The sequence below is a fragment of the Bubalus bubalis genome, chromosome 3 (genome assembly GCF_019923935.1).
Source record: "Bubalus bubalis isolate 160015118507 breed Murrah chromosome 3, NDDB_SH_1, whole genome shotgun sequence".
In the NCBI taxonomy this organism is placed as follows: domain Eukaryota; kingdom Metazoa; phylum Chordata; class Mammalia; order Artiodactyla; family Bovidae; genus Bubalus; species Bubalus bubalis.
The window spans coordinates 18,981,897-19,002,454 of NC_059159.1; the positions used below are offsets into that span (position 1 = coordinate 18,981,897).

Genomic DNA, 20,558 nt, shown 5'->3' on the forward strand with positions numbered 1-20,558 from the left:
TTGAACTCCTTGAGGATGGATGCTGTGTGGCCCTGGTCACCTGAGCCACAGGTGACTTTCAATCTCCATGGTTTATTTTCCCCATTCACGACTCAGTCCCTTACCTGCATCCAGAGCAGATTATGGTCTCAAGCCCCTTTCCATTTGTCATCCCATTTGGTCCACACGTTGGCCCAGAGTGAAAACCAACGTGGGAGAGAGGAGGTGATCAGCTCAAGGTCACCTAACCAAGGGCAGAGCCACCTGCCATAGCAGTTCACACTGAACCTAGATGTCCTCCTAGCCATGGGGCATGTGCCTTTAGGGCAAAATCCCAGTGGTCTGAGTCCCCAGTCCAAGAAGGCACAGGAAGTCACGTCTTCACTAGGCAATACCCTTGAGTCCAGGTCATCTGGTCAGAACTTGTCCCCTCTGCCAGTCCCCTTCAATGGTCACCCCATGCTATCTGGACATCCACTCACCTTAGCTGCCACTGCTCATCATGGCTGCTTTGCTCTGGACTTGGGCCCAGACCCTCCCTTCCGTTCCCACAGGGGAACTGTCCAGCAAAGCTTTCTTTGCTGGGTTTCTGGGGAGAGCACCAGAGGATCACTAGCTGGGGACTGAAGAGCAGGTGTGAGATTACTAGGTGGGTCTACCTTTAGTCGTCGATGGCCCACCTAACACCTTGCTGCCACACCCATTGTACGGGGCAGGTCACCTAACCACCACGACCCCACCCCACCCCCTCACAGAGTCTCAGCCTCTGTTTCTTCAGGCCAAGAGAAAGGAAGCAGCCTTCCCTTCCTCAGTACCCTGCCAAATCCTCACTTCTCACTGAGGACTGACCGTGTCCCAAGCTGATTGAAAATAAGAAGGACTCCTCTCTTCAGGAGAATGTCACAGTCAGTCCACGGGGCCTCCCTCGGGGACAACCTGTCCCAACCCATGGATCTGAACTGCGTGGTCTGGAATAACCATGGTGGGTCTGCAACCAACTCACCAGACAAATTCCACAGACCTGGCTAGGAGCTCCACCCTCAGTTCACCTCATTCCGCCACATTTGACCTTGGCACTGACTTTGATGAGCCCAAACTTTGACAAAGGCATCCATGGACCTTGGAGAGGGACCAGGTAAGTGCCTCCCTTCAGGCTGTAGAAAATGGTCGGGTTGGGATGGCAAAAGGGGCTGTAAGTGATGAGGATGAGGGACTTGCGGGGTGGACCGATCCGATGTCCTCTCAAGACGTCCTGGAGCTCTGCTCAGTCCCCCAGAGTCCAGGCCTCTGATTATCTCCATCCAGCCCAGGGGCATGGCAAAGGGAAGGGAGCCTCTCTCTTGTCTTATTTCCCCAGTGCCTGGCACTGGAACCTTCAGATGAATTGAACTGACCTGAGTCCAAACTGGAATAAAATGAGCGAGAAGAGCCATCACTTCTTCCTGGAAAATCTTTAAATCAAGAGAAATGTAACGTTGGGCAGATTTGGGGGGAACATCTGCCAAATTCAATCAAGGTGACAAGAATGAACAACAGCACGTGGTGTGAGGAGGAAGGACCAGAGGCCCATCTGCTCTGATGCTGCCTGGGTGACTTTTGGGCTGCGAGGGGCTGGTACCTGCAGAACAGCTGGGTAGATTCTCCTCCTAAGCCAGATATTCCCATGTCATCTGCCATCTCCTTGCCTCTCACCTAGCTATCTGTTGGTTCTTTCTGGCCCCGGGAGAGGTGCTCTCTGGCTGCCTCCTTCACTTGGCTGCCTCTCGGCTTCTGGGACAGGCAGAGGGCTAGGTGCCTGGGCCCTCTGGGCTATGCAGGGAAGGCAGGGCCTACATCTGGCATTCATTCACTGCCATGCACCACAGGAAACAGCCCAGTCTGGACGGGGCCTTGGGATACATACCACCAGCTGGGAGACTGAGCACCAACGTGGAGCACTGGGAGGCGTCCCCAGGCCCCTTTACCAGGACCTCTCTGCTTCTACTGGCATGAAGGCCAAGGGTGGCAGGAGGGAGCCCAGGGCTTGGCAGCAGGCAGAACACCAGTGGAGAGGCCTGGAGGAATTCGTCCACCTCTCCACGCGGCTTCTCCATCTGTAAGAGGGAAAGAGAAATAATAAACAGCGCCTTCCTCAGAGGGGCTTGCAGAGCTCAGAGAGAGATGTGTGTGAAGCCCCGGGCACAGGAACCTGAAGAGAGTGGGTGTCCATTCATTGGTTGTTCTTTCTTTCTGTGTTTTTGACTGAGTGGTGTGACATGTGGGATCAAACCCATGACCCCTGCCTTGGGAGTGCAGAGTCTTAACCACTGAATCACCAGGGGAGTCCCGTCATGGGTTATTCTTTTTACTGGGAAGCCACTTTACCTCTCTGTCAAATGGGGGGTGGGGGTTGCTGCTGTAAGGATTAAGTGTGACCACCAGGTGAAGGCCCGCAGGGCAGTGCCTGGAGCAGATTCTTCAGCAAACAGGATTCCCTTTCTCCCTCTGCCAGGGCTGGGCACGTGCGGGCTCGTGGTGAGACCCAGGAAATGGCTGTGGAATTGCTGGGTATGCCACCTCTCTGACCTGGTCTCTGGGTTGCTATTGTTCGAATCCCAAGCAGGAAATCCCCAGGCTGGCGGCCGCGGAACCGGCATTCTCCCTTTACAGATGAGGTCACAGAAGCCCAGAGAGGGGCAGGCACTTGTCCCACGTCCCACAACCAGGCTGGTTCCAAGGGGGCTGGGACACGGCTTCCTCCCTCTCTGCAGTGTCCACAAAACCCCCTTTCTGTCTGCTTTCAAACTTCTATTCATCCTTGCCGATCTGAACTCATCTTTCAGCCCAGGAACAGGTGACCAGCTCCAACAACACCCTCACTCCCCAAGAGCAGAGACTGCCCTGCTGGGGGGTGAGGGGAGGGCCACGGCGGGGCCGAGAATGCGGCTGCTCTGGCCCGGGGGCCTGGGCTGGGCTGTCAACAGAGGAGCCAGTGTGCCCAGACATTGGGGCTTTGTGAGCTCAGAGCACCGTGTGGGGACGTTGTTTGTGTTGACCTGATATTGTTTCAGGTTGACAGAGGGGCAGCGTCTTAGCATCCAGGTGCCAGTTCTTTAGAGCCAGTTGCAGTCTTGAGGAGATGGTGGCTGGGTTGCCCTAGCCTGGGGCAAGAAGGCGAAGGGGCTGCTTGAGCTGGTTCCCCTAGGGGTGGAGGGGATGGCTACAGAGGAAGAGTGAGTGAGCCCCCAAGGGAGGGCACCAGGACAGAGGGAGGAGAAAGCAAGCACCCGTGCAGCTTGGGGTCTGAGCAAAGGGTCTGGCCAGAGTGAGGATGGACAGAGGCAGGACAGGTGCATCCAGAGGTTGGGGCGGACCTGCCGGGAGGCTGGGTGCTCCAAGAACCCAGCCATCAAAGGCTAGTCCACGAAGGAAGATCCAGGAGAATCGGAGGGGCCAGGAGGGACTTGGGAGACCTTGGGGGCTGGCCAGTGGGTTGGGTGGGGTGGGCCGGACTCACAGCTGTCCAGATGTAGGTGAGAGATAACTCTGTTTACCAGGCACCCAGCGGGAGCAGGGCAGGGGGGGTGGACGGGGCTCCCAGGGCCCGTGGGGCGGGCAGATTAGGAGGCGGGGGCATGAGTCAGGGGTTTGGGAGCTGCCCCCGGGGCGCGGGAGACGGGACCTATTGCGGGCTGGAGCAGGTGTGAGCTCATCTGGGCGCAGAGGCCACTGGCGGCTGCAGGAGCTCGCCGAGGGACCCTCGAGGCTTGTGAGCAGGTGAGAAGGGCAGGGAGGGGCTGGGGTGGTCCTGAGGTTCCTGTCCTGAAGGTTTCTGCAGGTGCCCAACCTGAATCTGGGCCCAAGTGGGCATGGGCGCTGGCCCCCCAAGGGGTGCCAGTGGTGGGGTGAGAATGTTACCATGTGTGTTGTTACCCTTCAGGGCTCAGGCCCATTGGCACCTGCAGCCGGGAAGAGTGGGGCGGCAGGTGTTAGGGGAAAAAAGGCTGGCATGTGGCAGCAGAGGTGTGTGAGTGTGTGTGTGGGGGGGCGAACCTGATTCCCCTCCAGGTGTGGGTCCTTGTCAGGCTCCTATTTACCAGCCCCTTGAATCACACAAGCTAGGGTCTCCCAGCCGCCCAGCCCCCTCTTTCCTCCATGTATGGGGATCCCCAAGCCACTCTGTCTCCTGCCTAGGAGGAAAATTGTCAGCTGACGCTGCTCATTTTGAAACATTTCCAGGGACTCTAGCCAAGGAGACCTGGCGCTGTCCCCATCTTCGGGGGTGTTGGGAGGGAAAGGAGGAGTCCCCCATCACCTGAAGGTCTCCAAACACAGGTTAATTCTATGGGAACTGAAGGAAAATCAGAAGGGAATGAAGACAGCAAGTCTGCCTTTCATCTCTAGGAGCAGAGCTAATGATAGCAAGCATTCAAAGAGAGCTCTTTATGTGCCAGGCACTACTCTTTTTTCATTTTAACTTTTTGTTTTACTTTGGGATATATCTGATTAACAATATTGTGACAGTTTCAAGCGAACAGCAAAGGGACTCAGCCATACATATACATGTATCCATTTTCCTCCAAGTTCCCTTCCCATCCAGGCTGGCCAGGCACTATTCTGAGTGCTTTATATGCATGAACTTTCTTAATGCTGCAACAGGTCTATGGGGTAGATAGCATTATGGTGGTGGTGGTTTAGTCGCTAGGTCATGTCCTACTCTTGCGATCCCATGGACTGTAGCCTGCCAGGCTCCTCTGTCCATGGGACTCTCCAGGCAAGAATACTGGAGTGGGTTGCCATTTCCTTCTCCAGAGGATCTTCCCACCCAGGAATTGAACCCAGGTCTCCTGCATTGCAGGCAGATTCTCTACCAACTGAGCTATGAGGTAGCATTATGATTATCCCCATTTTATAGATGAGAAAACTGAGGCACAGAGAGGTTGAGTTACTTGCCCAAGGTCACATAGTGAGTGGCAGGGCTGGGATTTGAACCCAGGCAGCCTGACTGCAGAACCCATACTCTTAGTCACAAATACTAAACCAGTTAATAGATGTTTTATCTTCTGGGAGGCAACTAAGCACCATGGTTAGAGCGGTAGCTGGAGCAAGATAGGCCAGGGTTTAATGCTCCCTCTGCTCTCTACCTGCTAAGGAATCGGGGCAGGTAAGCCTCTCTGAACCTCAGCTTTCTCATCTGTAAAGTGTGGCCAATGACACTACTCACTTCAGAGTGGTTTGCGGATCATCAGAGATAAGACAGCACAGCTATGTATGGTGTCGGGGTGATTACACAAAGGTGGTGTCCTGTGCTTCCAGGGAGCCTTCCCCGTCATCTGCTACTCCCCCTCCCAGTCTCTTCCAGCTGTGTTCCACCTCCTGGGCCCCAGATGCCCTGCTCCCCTTTATCTGCCTGGCCCTGGCTGGTGGGCTGGCCGGGTGCTTGGTGTACTTCCAGACACAAGTCAGCCATCAGGGTCCAGGCTCTTATCAGTGCTCGCAGAGCAAGGCCTGCAGCTGGGGAGTGGCTGGGCCTGGAGCAGGCAGCAATCTGGGTCATGGGTGCACCTCTAAGGCCCCAGAGGAGCTCAAGGCACCTATGTTCTCCCCTCTTCTCTCTCACTGATGCCTCAGGACCCCAGCAGGAGGGCCTCCCATTGTACCGATGCGGTGACTGAGCCCTAGAGAGAGTCTGGGAGCTGCCAGTCAGTGGCAGAGAGGCAGCCTGGATGTTTCTGTGTCCTCTGGCTCTGGGGGGACCCTCTCCCCTCTCAGATGGGAAACTAAAACCACAGTGCCTGCCCAAGGAGGGCGGTGTTTAGTACCTCAGGGTCGACAAGGTGGAAGCGGCTGGAGATCTGAGGCCCAGGTGGCGACAAGGCCAGAGATGGAAGAGAGAGGTTAAAGATGGGAGAAGAGGAAGGAGAAGGGGACAGGGAAGGGCAGAAGAGGGAGAGAAAAAAGGTGCATGAGGACTTCCCTGATAATCCAGTGGCTAGGACTCCATGCTCCCAGTGTAGGAGGCCCTGGTTTGATCCCTGGTCAAGGAACTAGAACTCACATGCCGCAACTAAGACCCAGTGCAGCCAAATAAATAAATAAATATTTTTAAAATAACAATAATAATAAAACATAATTCAAAAAAAAAAGGTTTTCTCTGCAATACCAGAGACCTCGAATGCCAAGTCCCCTGCAGGAGGGACACCCCATCCTCAGACTTTAGAATTCCCTAACATGGCCATCACTTGCCCTACAACCACCCCAAGGCAGGGACCCTTGCCTTCCTCAGTTTGGGTCAGGGGCTCACTCATGCCCCTTCTCTATCTCTAAGGACTGCAGGACTATACATTCCTCAGAAACAGAGCTCTGTGTACAGTTCTTTCTGTACATACTCCCTGTCCTGTTCCCTTCCACAGTGCCCAGCCTTCTCTGGCATGGTCTTCTGTCTGCCTCTTGCCACCATTCCTAACACCTGGACTAGCCCTTCCCATCTCTCAGCCCTTCAAATCCCATCAGTGCTCTGGGGCAAGCGCCAGTGTCCACTCCTTCAGGGACACTCTGCCCCCTACCCCATCAGCAAGTCCTACTCTCCCTCCTGCCACAAACATCCTTGGCAACCAGCACAGTCTGCTCACTGCTTGCTTTTGTTTGGGGCACGTGTTTTCTCCTGAACCTCTTCACCTGTCACGTGTTCCTGGCTGGTCTCCCCAGCCAGGGCTGTGAGCTTCTGGAGAGCTGAACAGTGTCTTGTTCCTCTCAGCTTCCCAGGCTCTATGCCAGGCGTGGAGGGGCACAGTTGTCAATCTGACTCAAATCTGTGTCACTACAACACGCTATGCAGCCTGCCGCGGGTGAAGGGGAGAAGGATGTCCCTCCACACCCAGTCTGGGCCATAGCAGGGCACCTCTGTGTTCTCTTGGGCTGGTCCTCACATTCCTGGGGTGGGTGTCCTTCCTTTCCACTAGAGACACAACTGAGAAAACGGAGGTGCAGGACTCCATGGCCTCCTGGCCTCCTAGTCATCCTGGCTCCCCAGCCCCAGAGTCCCAAGCCTGCAAGGGGGAGCCATTCTTCCACTCTTTCAACATGCTTTTAAAAAAAAATTATTATAATTGCTTTACCACGTTGCATTAATTTCTGATTTACAGCAAAGTGAATCAGTTATACGTATACATATAGCCTCTCTCTTTTAAATTCCCTTCCCATTTAGGTCACCTCAGATCATCGAGTAGAGTCCGCTGTGCAATACAATAGGTTCTCAGTAGTTATCTATTTTATACACAGTAATCAACAGGTATTTATTGAGTGCCTACTATGTGGCAACCACTCTGCTAGGAGTGGTGGATCTAGTGGGGATTGAGACGTGCAGGATCTCAGTGCTCATGTGGCTTCCCTTTTAGAGGCATCCTCAGACCATACATGGGCTTCCCTGGTGGCTTAGACAGTAAAGAACTCACCTGCAATGCAAGAGACCTGAGTTGGGAAGATCCCCTGGAGAAGGGACTGGCTACCCACTACAGTCTTCTTGCCTAGAGAACTCTATGGACAGAGGAAACTGGTGGGATACAGTCCATGGGGTCGCAAAGAGAATTACATGACTAAACGACTAATACTCACTCAGACCATATATACACAAATGAATCAAGAAACCAGAAAATGACAGACTACGTTAGTGATTGTTGTCAGGAAGGTCAGGAAGGGACTCTGAAGAGCTGGTGTGTGAGCTGAGGGGTGGGAAGGGCTGAAGTCGGGGGAGGGACATCCATGACATGGACAAAGCAGGTGCCAAGGCCCTGGGGCAGGAAAGGGCTTGGTAAGCAGGCCAGTGGAATAGGTGGTGAGAGAGCAAGAGAGATGGAGTTCAGGATGGAGTAGGGGAAAGAAGCAAGGCTGCATCATTCAGGGCCTGTGAGCCACTCCTAAGGATACCGGCAGCCCTATGCCCAGCAGGAAGCAGCCATTTCTGGGAGAAGATGGTGTTTTGTGGAGACTCTCAGCTAAGCTCCCTGAAAGAGGGACAGGTCATCTCCTGAAGTTAGCTGATTCCTGGGGAGGGGCAGAAAAGGAAGTCAGGTGAGGACTGGTGGATGGAGGAAGGAGTTTATTTGAAGAACAACCCCCATCCTCCCAAACACCCTGAGGTTGATGCCAGCCAAGTTTCACCTTCCCTGCACTGCAGTGTCTGTGGCCCCTGCACACCTGCCCTCACTCCTGCAAACCCAGCTCCTCCCTCCTCTCAACCTCCCACTTACACTTCTTTCCTCTGACCCTCCCTTATCTCCTAACACTCGGGATCCCACTTCGAGCAAATGCAGCCCCCTGGGGGGGTCCCCTTGGGGGACTAAGGGGAGACCCCAGGTTGCCCCATGCCTCGCCCAGCCTGTACCTTCCCCCCAATCCACCACAGGAACTCCAAGTGTGGGTTATGCTGGGGGCTCAGATCACCGCAGACAATTGAACAATCAGGACAGCGCCATGGGGGATCCAGAGGTGAGTCTTTGGTGGTGTCTGCAGGGCTCCTACCTGGGGGCTCTGGGAACCCAGCCCTGGACTCCCACCTTCAGAGCCCCCCGCAGCCCAGCCCTGATGGCAGCTTCTCACAGGAGTATGAAAATCAACTGGAGGAGACTCTAGAGCAAAAGGAATATGAAGACCATGATTCCGTCAGTATCCCAGTGGAAGAGGCAGAAGGTGACACAATTCAGGAAGAGGAGGCAGAAGGTGAGCCCATCTCCCGCTCTCCTGTTGGGATGAGCTGCTGAACCCTCTGAACCCTATCATTGACAGGTGGGGAGTTTGTATTTGCCTTCTTCCCCCTCTCCACCAGCTCAGCCCCAGGGCCAGTTCTCCCACAATCCTGGCTGATTGAAGGATAAACAGAGTTTTGTTTGAAATGATCACAGGAGGTGACTAGGGGCGGTGGGAGGGCAGGACCAGTCACCCATTACTGTGCCCCATAGATTTGTGAGCAGGCAGTCAGCCTTGTCTGGAACGAGGACATGAGCCCCCATGCCATTTGTGCCCATCCAGCTTCCTGGCCAGGTGCTGGGCCTGTTCTGAGAACATTGTTCTGTTTGGAAGTCCAGAAGTCCTGAGAAATTGGGGGCTGCGGGGATCCTCAGGGCAGAGAGACCCGAGGAAACCTTCCTGGGCTTGTCCAAGGTCTTGGTTGGGGAGCCCTGGGAGGGGACCTGTTTACTGTCAACTGGACTTAAGTGCTGGCAATTGATATAGGAGATAAGAGGCCCCTCTGGGAAATGAGGGCTAGGGGGTGTGGGGGCCAATATAAAGGCAGCCCCCACCCTGGCTCCCAGAGCTCCGCTTGGAAGTGGTGAGAAGCTGCTGGGCCAGTGAGATTGTTGAGACAGGTGGGAAAAAAAGGGAATCTGGTCCCAGAAGGTAGCAGGAGGGGGAAGAGAACTGCTGTTTAGGACTCTCCAATCCCCTTGGAGATGACCCTCCTGTCAGCGCGGGGGGATGAGCCCCAGGGGTCCTCCACAGGGCTCAGATGGTGAGTGACAGTGCCAGTCTGGGCCAGGAACAGGCGTGGGGCAGGGTCCCAGCCAGGGGCAACGAGAAGGAGAGAGGCATCATCCTGTGTGGTCTCTGCATCTCGTGGGGATGGAGCAGGAGGGTCGTGGGGGGATTGTCTGGGGGCATCGCTAACTGGCTTTGGGGTTTTCAGCTTGGGTCACCCAGCTGACAGACACAGACTACCACACCACATCGCAACACCCAGAAACCCACAAGGTGAGCACCCCAGCCTCCCCCAACCTTCTTTCCTGCGCTGCCCTTGGGACCCATCATTCTACCAGGGGAGGGGAGGAACGGAGGGAGAGCTACAGCCTTGGGATGCGGAGACTCCACGAACAGAGAAGGAACGGGCATCCTGGGAAATAGGTAGAAGAGGACATCTCCCGGTGAGTGGGGAGACCTAGGCCTCCTTGCACTCATGGGGAGCTCGCTGGACAGAGGTAAACTGACCACTGGAGGTCTGAGCTCCGAGGTCTGCTGGCCCGGGCTGGGCTGTCAGGTGCCCCCTGGAGAAGCACAGAATTACATGCATGCTCTCCTCCACCCGGATTTCCCTCCCCAGGCCCCCCATGTCATTGCTGGGCACCAGACTGTGTAGCCAGTTAGGAAATTGGGTCTGCCCTCAGCTAGGCCCCTGAGAGTGGGCCCCTGGCCTCATGGAAACCCAAGGGCATGCCAAGCCCACGCAGAAATCTTAGAGGCAAGAGACAGACCCAGCGGCACCCAAGGCTTTCCTCTCCTCTCCCGTGCCCACTCTAGCACCCCTTTTGAGTATCTTCAAATGCCTCTGAAATGGGGGGAAGGGCCTGGTCAGGAAGTTGGGGAACAGAGGCAGAGGTGGGGGACCCTCAAGCATCTCCCCACGTGTCACATCTTACTCTACACCCCCAGGTTGTAGCCCCTAACGGTCCCCTCTGAGCTCAGCCTCTGTCCTGAGTGCCCCAGGACCCTGGGCCTCTGACAAACACCCCTCAGGGCCTGCCAAGTGCCCACCGTGCCCTGGGCTTCCAGTCCCCCCCACAGCCCTGCCCTGGGCCTGAGGAACTAATTCAAGCCTGGGGGGCCGCAGGTGTGCGTGGAACTGCGGGAACTGGTGATGGATGAAAAGAACCAAGAGATACAATGGATGGAAACAGCACGCTGGGTGGGGCTGGAGGAGAACCTGGGCAAAGATGGGATCTGGGGCCGCCCCCACCTGCCTTACCTCAACTTCTGGAGCCTCTTGGAGCTTCAGAAAGCCTTCGCCAAGGGTGGGTGAACCCTCTGCAGCCCTGCATGTAAAGCCTGCTGGGGGGAGGGGAGCGGGGCAGGGCCAGCCACCTCACCCCTCCACCGCCTGCAGGTACTGTCCTTCTGGATCTGCCGGGGAAATCCCTGGCTGAAGTGGCCAACCAGCTGCTGGACAGGTTTACCTTCGAGGGGCAGATCCAGCCAGACGACCAAGACAATCTTCTCCGGCTCCTGCTGCTGAAACACAGGTGCCCCTGCCTGCTGGGCCCTGGACCCCACACCCACAGGGCCTATCTCCCCAGCCCACCTGCCCCAAGCTTTCTGCGGGAGCCCCTCCCCACCAGGCTGGGTCCCACTTTTCTTGCACCATGGCTCCTGCCTCCGACACCTTTCAGGCAGTGACCATGTCTCCATGCTCAGTTTTGGGGGCCACTGGTCCCCAGGAGGACAGACTCTTAAAGTCCCTCCCTCCATCCATTCTTCTGGCTCTACCTAGTCAGTTCAGACTGAGGCCACCCGCTTACAACCACAACATCCTTCGGAGGAGGCCGATTCTCCTTCCACCCCTAGGCCTCTCTAGTCTGACGCTAGCAGGTCCCAGTCTCCACTCTGCTAACAGCCCGGCCTGAGCAGCCTACTCAGCCCATGTCCACTGTGTGCCCTGCAGCCACGCCAGAGACATGGAGGCCCTGGGGGGTGTGAAGCCTGTGGTCGTGACACATTCTGGGGACGCTTCGGAGCCTCTGCTCCCACAGCATCCATCACTGGAGACAGAGCTCTTCTGTGAACAGGTGAGGCTGCGCCTAGGCCATGTGAGGAGAGCCAGAAGGCCCTCAACCTGAACGTGGTTCTAAATGAGAGCGGGTGGGGGAAAGGGGGTGGGACACTCGGGTGTCCAGGGTCTGCAGTGGCCGAGGACTCTACTCACCACCTCCTCCCAACAGGGAGAGGGTAGCACAAGAGGGCACGCATCTGAAATTCTGGGAAAAAGTCCCCAGGACTGGGAGGCCACCCTGGTGCTTGTGGGTAAGTGGCCAGTGGGTTCCTTCCCTCATCCCTGCATACTACCTGCTTCCACCTCCTGCCTCTCCATAAGCCTGAACCTCACCAGCACTGCCCCATGCCCCCCACCTCCCCCACGGGCCTCAGCACCCCATTTCGTCCACCTGCCAGGCTGTGCCAGGTTCCTAAAGCGGCCAGTGCTGGGCTTTGTGAGGCTAAAGGAGCCGATGGAGCCGGAGCCAAAGCCAGAGGGTTCAGAGGAGCCGGCAGTGCCTGTGCGCTTCCTCATTGTGTTGCTGGGACCCGAGGGACCCAATATCAACTACACCCAGCTGGGCCGAGCTGCCGCCACCCTCATGTCGGAGAGGGTGAGGAGGGGCCAGCGAGGGCCGGGGGAGCCGGGGGCCCTGGGTGGCAGGGGAGGCCTGGCTTACTTTAACATCACTAGTTTGGCCCGTTCCGTTGGATCTATCCTGTCTGCTCAGGGGGGTCCAGGCCCGTGTTCTGGCCTAGCCCTGCCTGATCAGGCCTGGTTTAGTCTGGCCCACTCTGTCTTGGTTCTACCTGGTTAGGGCTGGCCTGGTCTGCTCTCCTTCCATCTGGTCTGCTACAAGCCACTTGGTTCACTTTAGTTCTTTCTGCTTTCCCCACTCAAGGCCCTGTCTGCCCTTTCTCAGTAGAGAGTGGATGGGTGGAAGGACAGGGCAGGAAAAGCAGATCCCAGCTGGCAGGAGCTGGGTGAAAGGATTCTGATCCCCAGAGGCCTTGGCTGTGGACTCCTGTGGACCTGAATTCAGCAGGTCCTAGTGGCTCTGACCTTCTCTCCTGCCCTCAGGTGTTCTGGAATGAGGCATACCTGGCCCAGAGCAAGGAGACACTGGTCCAGTCCCTGGAGGGCTTTCTTGACTGCAGTCTGGTGCTGCCTCCCTTGGATGCCCCCTCTGAGAAGGCCCTGCTCAGTCTGGTGCCTGTGCAGAAAGCGCTGCTGAGAAGACGCTACCTGCCCAGCCCTGCCAAGCCCGACCCCAGTATCTTCAAGGACCTAGGTACCTGCCCTGCCCTGCCCTGCCCAGCCCAAGTTTCTTTGAGCCCCCAGACCCCCAGCATGGCCCTGTGAGCCCCTGGCTCCCCTCTCCCTGTTCTCATCCCTCCCAGCCTCCCAGATGACCCCATTCCCATCCGGTATCTCCTCCTTGATTCCCCTCTACCCTCACCTCCCCCTTCAATCCTCTGTGGCATGGTCTCCACTACAGATGTGAAGAAAGGTCCAGGGGACACCCCAGAAGACCCTCTGCAGCGGACAGGCAAGCTCTTCGGGGGACTGGTGCGTGACATCCGGCGCCGCTACCCCCGCTACCTGAGTGACATCACAGATGCCTTGAGCCCCCAGGTCCTGTCTGCCATCATCTTCATCTACTTTGCCGCCCTGACCCCCGCCATCACCTTCGGCGGCCTCCTGGGTCAGTGTCTCCATGTGTCCCACTAACCCTCACCTCTGACCCTCTGGCCTACGTATCAGCCCTGATTTTGCCCCGAGCTGACATTCTGGACCCCTATGTCAGCTTACCCGTGAAATGATCTTGACCTTGACCACACCTCCACCCACAGGAGACAAGACCCAGAATATGATGGGGGTGTCGGAACTACTCCTCTCCACCGCGTTGCAGGGCATCATCTTCTCCCTGCTGGGGGCTCAGCCCCTGCTCGTGTTGGGATTCTCAGGACCCCTGCTTGTGTTTGAGGAAGCCTTCTACTTGGTAACTGTATTCTGGCCCCACTGTGACCCTGTAACTGGCCCCCAACCCCACCTGCTTAACGCATGGTGCCTGGGCCCATGTGTCTGACCCCAGCTCCCTCTGACCACCCTACAGTTCTGCCAGACTAACAACCTGGAGTACATTGTGGGCCGTGTGTGGATTGGCTTCTGGCTCATCCTGCTGGTGGTGCTGGTGGTGGCCTTCGAGGGCAGCTTTCTGGTCCGCTTCATCTCCCGCTACACCCAGGAGATCTTCTCCTTCCTCATCTCCCTCATCTTCATCTATGAGACCTTCTACAAGCTGGTCACGGTGAGGGCTGCAGGAGTGTTAGAGGCGTGAGTGTCCGTGTGTGTGTGTGACTGTGCACAAGCTATGTGACTGTGGGTGTCATTGCACTAGTGTCTGTTTGGCATTTATGTGGCCATGTTTCCATGGAATGTGACTGTGACCACATCCATGTTGACACCAGCTGTCTGCGGGCTGGTATTCTCACCATGACTGAGCATGAGAGGGCCCTTCTGCATGCAAAGGCCCACGTGTATAATCACAGACCGTGACTAATGGGCTTCCCTGGTGGCTCAGATGGTAAAGAATTTGCCTGCAATGCAGGAGACCCAGGTTTGATTCCTGGGTTGGGAAGATCCCCTGGAGAAGGGAATGGCCACCCACTCCAGTATTCTTACCTAGAGAATTCCATGGACAGAGGAGCCTGGTGGGTTACAGTCCATAGGGTCACAAAGAGCTGGCCACGGCTTAGCACTTTCACGTGTGTGAGACTGAATGTGGGAGCAAGTAGGCATGGCATGGTAGCAGAGGTCCTGGGGGCTCTGGAGCCCCACCCTGCCGCTCCCTCTCCTGCTATCGCCCTTAAGAACCATAGGGCCTACAGAGCACGTGCCCTGCCTCCTCAGCTCTGTCACCTTGAACTATGCCTACTTCTGGGTCTCCATTTTTTATGGAGGAAGGGTGAACACTTTACGTCTACCCCTGATTCTGCTGGTTGATGGGTATTTCAGTTTTCAAGTCTTTGGAGCCCAAGTCTTTTTAGAAACTTCCTTGGCACTTGTTTCCTGCCCTCCAGCCTTCTCATGGTTCCCAGGCCCTGCTTGCATGTACACACACACACACACACACACACACAAACAGACTCATTTCCTCCATGGTCTGCCCCACCCAAGCCTAGATTGGTCCTCAGTCCTGAAAACCAAGCTGTGGAATCCCATTGCCTCTCTGTTTCCATGACAACTGAGGAATAAGATAGGTAGATGGATGATGGATTGGTGAATGGATGCTGAATAGAGAGATAAATGGTGAATACAGAGATGCATGGATGGATGATGGATAGATAAATGATGGTTGGAGGATGGATGGATGGGAAGGAACAGGATGCCTTGGTTTTCTGCTGCAGATCTTCCAGGATCATCCACTGCAGAAGAACTATGACCACAATGTGGTGACAACACCCAAACCTCAGGCCGCCCTGCCCAACACAGCCCTCCTCTCTCTTGTGCTCATGGCTGGTACCTTCTCCCTTGCCATAATGCTGCGCAAGTTCAAGAACAGCTCCTACTTCCCAGGCAAGGTCAGCACACCCTCCCCACCTGTCCTTGCTTTTACTGCCTCATCCAACTCCAAGGCACTCGCCTCAGCTTTCCCAGTGCCAGCATATCCCCTTCTTACCCTAGATTCCCATTTCCAATTCCAAGCTCTGCTGGCCCCCTCATCACGTAGGATTTTACCCTTGAGACAATCGCTTTCTCAGCACATCCAGGCTGAGGACCCAAGTGGGGAGCCAAGGATAGTTCTTTGAAAGGGGTGGAGAAGCTGTGGGGCCAGGGTGCGGCTGGCCAAGGGGACAAGAAAGGAGGCAGGTATGTAGAGGCGCAGGACAGGTCATTAGATGTTGATGGACCCCCTGAGAAGAGTGGGTGCCTCCTGGTGAAGATGGGGCAGGAGTGGGGCCACGTGGAAGGTGGGAGGTGGGACGCCACTGGGCACTGACCACTGGCCCCTCCACCTGCCCTCAGCTGCGACGGATCATTGGGGACTTCGGGGTTCCTATCTCTATCCTGATCATGGTCATGGTGGATGCCCTCATCCGAGACACCTACACCCAGGTGACCCTCTCTCCCCACCCCGCCACTTTATTTCATTCCCCCAGCATGTCCCCTCCCCCAAACCGCCTTCCCACGCCTGAAGCCAGCTAGAACTACCCCTCCCCCCATCCCTGCCTCCCCTGAGAGCCCTGTGTTCTTCCCACAGCCCCTCAGGACCCCTCTGGCTGCAGCAAGGGCCTGGGTCAGGTGGCCTCCTTTTACTTCTTAATCCAGGGTGATAGGAAAGGATCTGCTTTGGAACCCAGGCTGTCCTGACTTTAAATCTCAGTTTTGCCACCAAATAGCTGTGCAATGCAGAGCCAGCTACATAACTTCTCTGATCCTGTTTCCTCATCCATAAAGTAGGGAATGAGAAAATGTATATAAAGGGCCTTTTGCAGTTATGGAGTACAAAGTAGATGCTCAATATAAGTAAGTTCCCAAGTGCCCAGGACCCTGGCTCCTTCGGTCCCCACCTTTCCCCATCCTCCTACCCCCAAGTGTTCTCACCAGCATTCTCATCCCACAGAAACTCAGTGTACCTGAAGGCCTTTCTGTATCTAACCCCACGGAGCGAGACTGGCTTATCCACCCACTAGGCATACATGTCGAATTTCCCATCTGGATGATGTTTGCTTCTGCCCTGCCTGCCCTGCTGGTCTTTATTCTCATCTTCCTTGAGTCCCAGATCACCACGTAAGAGCCAGGGTGGGATGGGGCCTGGGAGGGTCCAAGGCAGAGAAAGGGACAAGCTCCAAGCAGGCAAGGGACTAAGCACTCAAAGGAATGATGGGCAGGCAGGGGCAGGTCCAGATTTTGTGGGACCTGACATGACATTATTTGAGGGGTGCTTTTTAAGAAAAAGAATATAAAATGAAAACTGTAAAATTAGGTGCTGGATCTTGGAAAGGGCCTGCACTGGTGAGGTTCTCTGAAGTGTACGCCTCTTCAGTTTCTGAGTAGATCTGCTGGCAGGTGTTCGTGGCAATGAGGAAGACCTTTCTGCTCTTAGAGTCTCTACTGTCAAGACGGGGTGGGGGTTGAGGGGCGGAGCATGGAACTCCAAGGGAGAAGGGCAACGCAGGACAAACTAAAGTAGAGGGACCCAAGTCTGGGGAAGAAAAGAGGGGTGAAGGGCAGTTGGGGTGAAGGAGAGCCCTGCTTACTCCCCACCTTCCACACCTCCAGGCTGATCATCAGCAAACCGGAGCGCAAGATGGTCAAGGGCTCTGGCTTCCACCTGGACCTGCTGCTGATCATAGGCATGGGTGGGGTGGGTGCCATCTTTGGGATGCCCTGGCTCAGTGCCACCACGGTGCGCACTGTCACCCATGCCAATGCCCTCACTGTCATGAGCAAGGACAGCACTCCAGGGGCTGTATCCCAGATTCAGGGAGTCAAGGAACAGCGGATCAGTGGACTTCTAGTCGCTGTGCTCGTGGGTAAGTGAAGACTGGCCACACTCTCCAAACTTTCCACCACCCTGCTGGCTCTGCCCCTTAGCATCCAGTGTCCCTCCAGTCCTGGCCCTGCAGCCAGGTCTCCCCAAACACCCACTGCCCACATCTTCCTAGAGTCAATTATTCACATGAGGGAATTCTGGAGGAAATACCCCAGGCACTGAGATGGGCATTTGTGCAGGGCATGTGAGGGGACCACTTGCTGGAAACTTCTCTAGACAAGACCCTGTAGTCAGAGCTTCTCCAACAATTCAATGACCTGTGATTCCAGCCCTGACTGGCTGCTGACCAGGCATCCCATCTCATCTCTGGGCCTCAAGTTTCTCTGTCTGCACCAAGAGAGGGTTCATTAGATGCCCGAGGTCTCCCCAGCTCAGCCACTCTGTGACTGATACAAAGAGCAGGGCTCTTGGAGCAGGGGATGGTTGAGGTGAAGACAGAGGGTCAGGGATCTGAGTTCTGGAGCAGCCCAGAGTCCAACGGGCTCCGTGTGTGGGCAGCACCATGGTCACTGTTGGAGAGGCCAGGGAAGCTTCCTGAAGGAGGCGAAGTTGATGTTAGCTGGAGGAGAGCTGGGATTTGGGTAGGTGGAGGGTGATGAAGGCATTCTGGACTGGGGTAAGAGGAAAGGTGGGCTTCTCTGACCTCTGTAACTCCCTCGATTAAAGGAGTAGGCTATGACTCAGGCAGGCAGGAGCTTGACTCCCAGCTCTGCACTTCGTAGTTGTGTAGCCTTAGGTAAGTTGCTTCCCCTCTCTGCGTATGTTTCCTCACCTGTAAAATGGGGATAACATCTATAAATAGGATCTAGGGAGTTCCCTGGCCATCGAGTGATTAGAACTCGGCACTCTTCATGGCTGTGGGCTCAGGCTCAAGTCCCTGGTAGAGGAACTGAGATTTCACAAGCCATGTGGCATGGCCAAAAAAAAAGAGGATCCACAGAAGGAGTTCCATATAATCCCTGTGATTTCGTTCATCAGCCCCTGCTGGTGCCGATCCTTGATCCTTGGGGGCTAACAGCGCATGTTTCTCCCCGCAGGCGTGTCCATCCTCATGGGACCCATCCTCCGCTACATCCCCCTGGCGGTGCTCTTCGGCATCTTTCTCTACATGGGGGTCACATCCCTCAGTGGCATCCAGTTGTTTGATCGCATCTTGCTTTTGTTGAAGCCGCGCAAGTACTACCCAGAAGTGCCCTACGCCAGGAGGGTACGCGGCCCTCTCGGATGCCCAGGTTGGGGGTGGGGGGTGGGGGGTCTGGGTGCCCGGGGCCGGGCAGGCAATGACCCCAGCCTCTGTCCGCAGGTGAAAACCTGGCGCATGCACTTGTTCACGATCACCCAGATTGTCTGCCTGGTGGTGCTGTGGGTAGTGAGGAGCATCAAAGAAATCTCGCTGGCCCTCCCCTTCGTCCTCATCCTCACGGTGCCCCTACGCCGCTTCCTGCTACCATTCATCTTCCGGGACATGGAGCTCAAGCTTGTGAGTCTCTTCTCCCACCCCTGTCTCCCTCACCCATTTCCTCTGACCAGAGGGCACAACTCCAGGCAGGGGGCAGAGAGGGGTCATCAGTGGCGCTGGGAGAATGTGGGAGGGGGAGGGGTCTGGGAACTAAGGAAGGCAGAAGAGCGCGGTGATCAAGGCCTGGGTATCCTGCCTGCCTCCTCATCCCAGCCCTGCCATGTCCTGGGGGGGTGACCTGGAGCAAGTGGCCTCGTTGCTCTGTACCTCGGGCATCCTCCCCTGGAAAGAGAGGAATAGTGACCGGGCTGGTGAGAGGGCTAGGAGGCTCACGGGATGCGTTGCTTGTGGGTTGTCCTGACCGCTGAGCGGCTAGCCCTTGGTCTTCCAAACCATCTGGCCAGTCACTCCTCCAACAGAATGCTTCCACGACGTGACACAGGTCACTGCGGCACTGCCCACATGAAGGGGTCTCCTGCCTGCCTTCTGGAGGCCCTCCCCCACCAGGGACCAGATTCCCGGGCGTTCCTAACCCTGAGGAAACCCCTCATTTAGACTATCTCTGGGGGATGAAAGGACAGGACGGGAGACTTGACCCAGGTTCAGAGAGAGACAGGCTCTGCTGACTCCAGAAGCGCCTCCGTGCAGTGGGGAGGGCTAACGTGGCCCCTCAGCCGCTCACCCTCTGTCCTTCCTTCTTCCCACAGCTGGATGCTGATGATGTCAAACTGAACTTGGATGAGCAGAATGGTCAGGATGAATACGATGAGGTGGCCATGCCTGTGTGAGGGGAGAGCCTGGGTCCCAGAGCCCCCTCCACCATTGCACTTCCCCGTTCTCCCAAGAAAAGCAGAAGTTCCTGGGCACCTCATGGACTCCCAGGTGCCCGGTGGGCAGCAGTCGAAGTCCCGGGGACATGGGTCGGGGAAGGAAGGGGTGTCTAGGAAGCTTTGCATGAAGGGTAGACTGGCTTTTCTGGATGGAAATGACCAGTGGGGCCCAAAGTAGAGGATTCGCTGTGCAGCCCCTCCTGGGCCACACTGCTACCTGAGGCTCCTGGCCTGGAAGACTGAAATCTAAGTCCTACCTCCTCAAGGCACAGACAGCGACAGTAACAAGGTGGGAGTTGGTGGGGGTTGGGGGTGGGGGATTCAAAATACTGCTCGCTATATAACCTTGGGGAAGTCCCTGGATTTCTCCAGCCTCTGCTTCCTTATCTGTAAAGTGGGTATATTGATAATCCTACCCACATTACAGGATGGTCTCTGAGCACCAAAGATAAATGTGAAAAAAGGGCTCTGTAAAATCTGAACAGACTATTAGACAATAGTCATCACTCTTCAAGCCTGCCCAAGGTTACCCAGCTCCTGAGCCATGCAGCTGGAATTTGACCTCTGAGGCCAGAGTCTACTTCAGTCAGCCACCTTTCCAGGCTTAGAGATGTGCCTGCTGGTCCCTCTCTTCCCCTTCTCTGCTCGTACTGGGACCCTCTTCCTCCGGGCGGAGGAGGTATCTTGGTAACAGCAAGGATCAGGTGAGGACAAAGTCAGGGCTGGGACTCAGGACTCCTGAGTACTTGCTCTCTCTCCCATGCTCTCATTCATTCACTCATTCATTCATTCCACAAACATATACCAAAGGCTCTGGACCCTGTGGCCACAGAGGTTACTGAGACAAGACCTTGCCCTGGGGTTGGGGGTGGGGGCGGTGTACAGTCTTCTTGATTTGGAGGTGGGCGGGAAGAGGATGAGAAGATAGGGAGGAGATGGGAAGGGGGAGGGAGGGAGGTTTGTAATTTGTACCTTGTATATTCCAGAGCTTTCATTGTACTTCACCTACGCACATGTACACGCATACACACATACCCTGATTAAAGGCCCACTGTCCTCAACTCCACTTGAACCAAATCTTGGAGAGAATCCCAATTCAACCAACTGGGGTAGGAGACAGTGGTAGCTGCAGAATATGGGCAAAATCTTTTTTTTTTTTTTACAAAAGAAAAATATAAAAAGAGTTGAAAGAACTGGAAGCAGTGAGAGATGGTTGAAACTGGGGATCCGGGT

General features: G+C 55.8%; 1 protein-coding gene across 3 annotated transcripts; it reads left to right on the forward strand.

The window, feature by feature from the left end:
- The first annotated feature begins 8,028 nt into the window (after positions 1-8,028).
- Positions 8,029-19,600, forward strand: SLC4A1 (solute carrier family 4 member 1 (Diego blood group)). Of its 3 annotated transcripts, XM_006060555.4 has the most exons (19): positions 8,029-8,445; positions 8,559-8,676; positions 9,641-9,705; positions 10,559-10,739; positions 10,832-10,967; positions 11,387-11,510; positions 11,664-11,745; positions 11,893-12,089; positions 12,557-12,767; positions 12,975-13,181; positions 13,330-13,478; positions 13,593-13,787; positions 14,887-15,060; positions 15,506-15,595; positions 16,104-16,270; positions 16,763-17,016; positions 18,074-18,243; positions 18,340-18,516; positions 19,203-19,600. In XM_006060555.4, the coding sequence occupies exons 1-19, from the start codon at positions 8,101-8,103 to the stop codon at positions 19,281-19,283; spliced, it is 3,123 nt and encodes a 1,040-aa protein (XP_006060617.3). In that variant the 5' UTR covers positions 8,029-8,100; the 3' UTR covers positions 19,284-19,600. The 3 variants fall into 3 exon arrangements, with proteins under 3 accessions (XP_006060617.3, XP_044794831.1, XP_025135786.1); XM_044938896.2 differs by lacking the exon at positions 8,029-8,445 and having other exon boundaries at positions 8,502-8,676; XM_025280001.3 differs by lacking the exons at positions 8,029-8,445; positions 8,559-8,676 and adding an exon at positions 9,285-9,323.
- Positions 19,601-20,558: the final 958 nt, after the last annotated feature.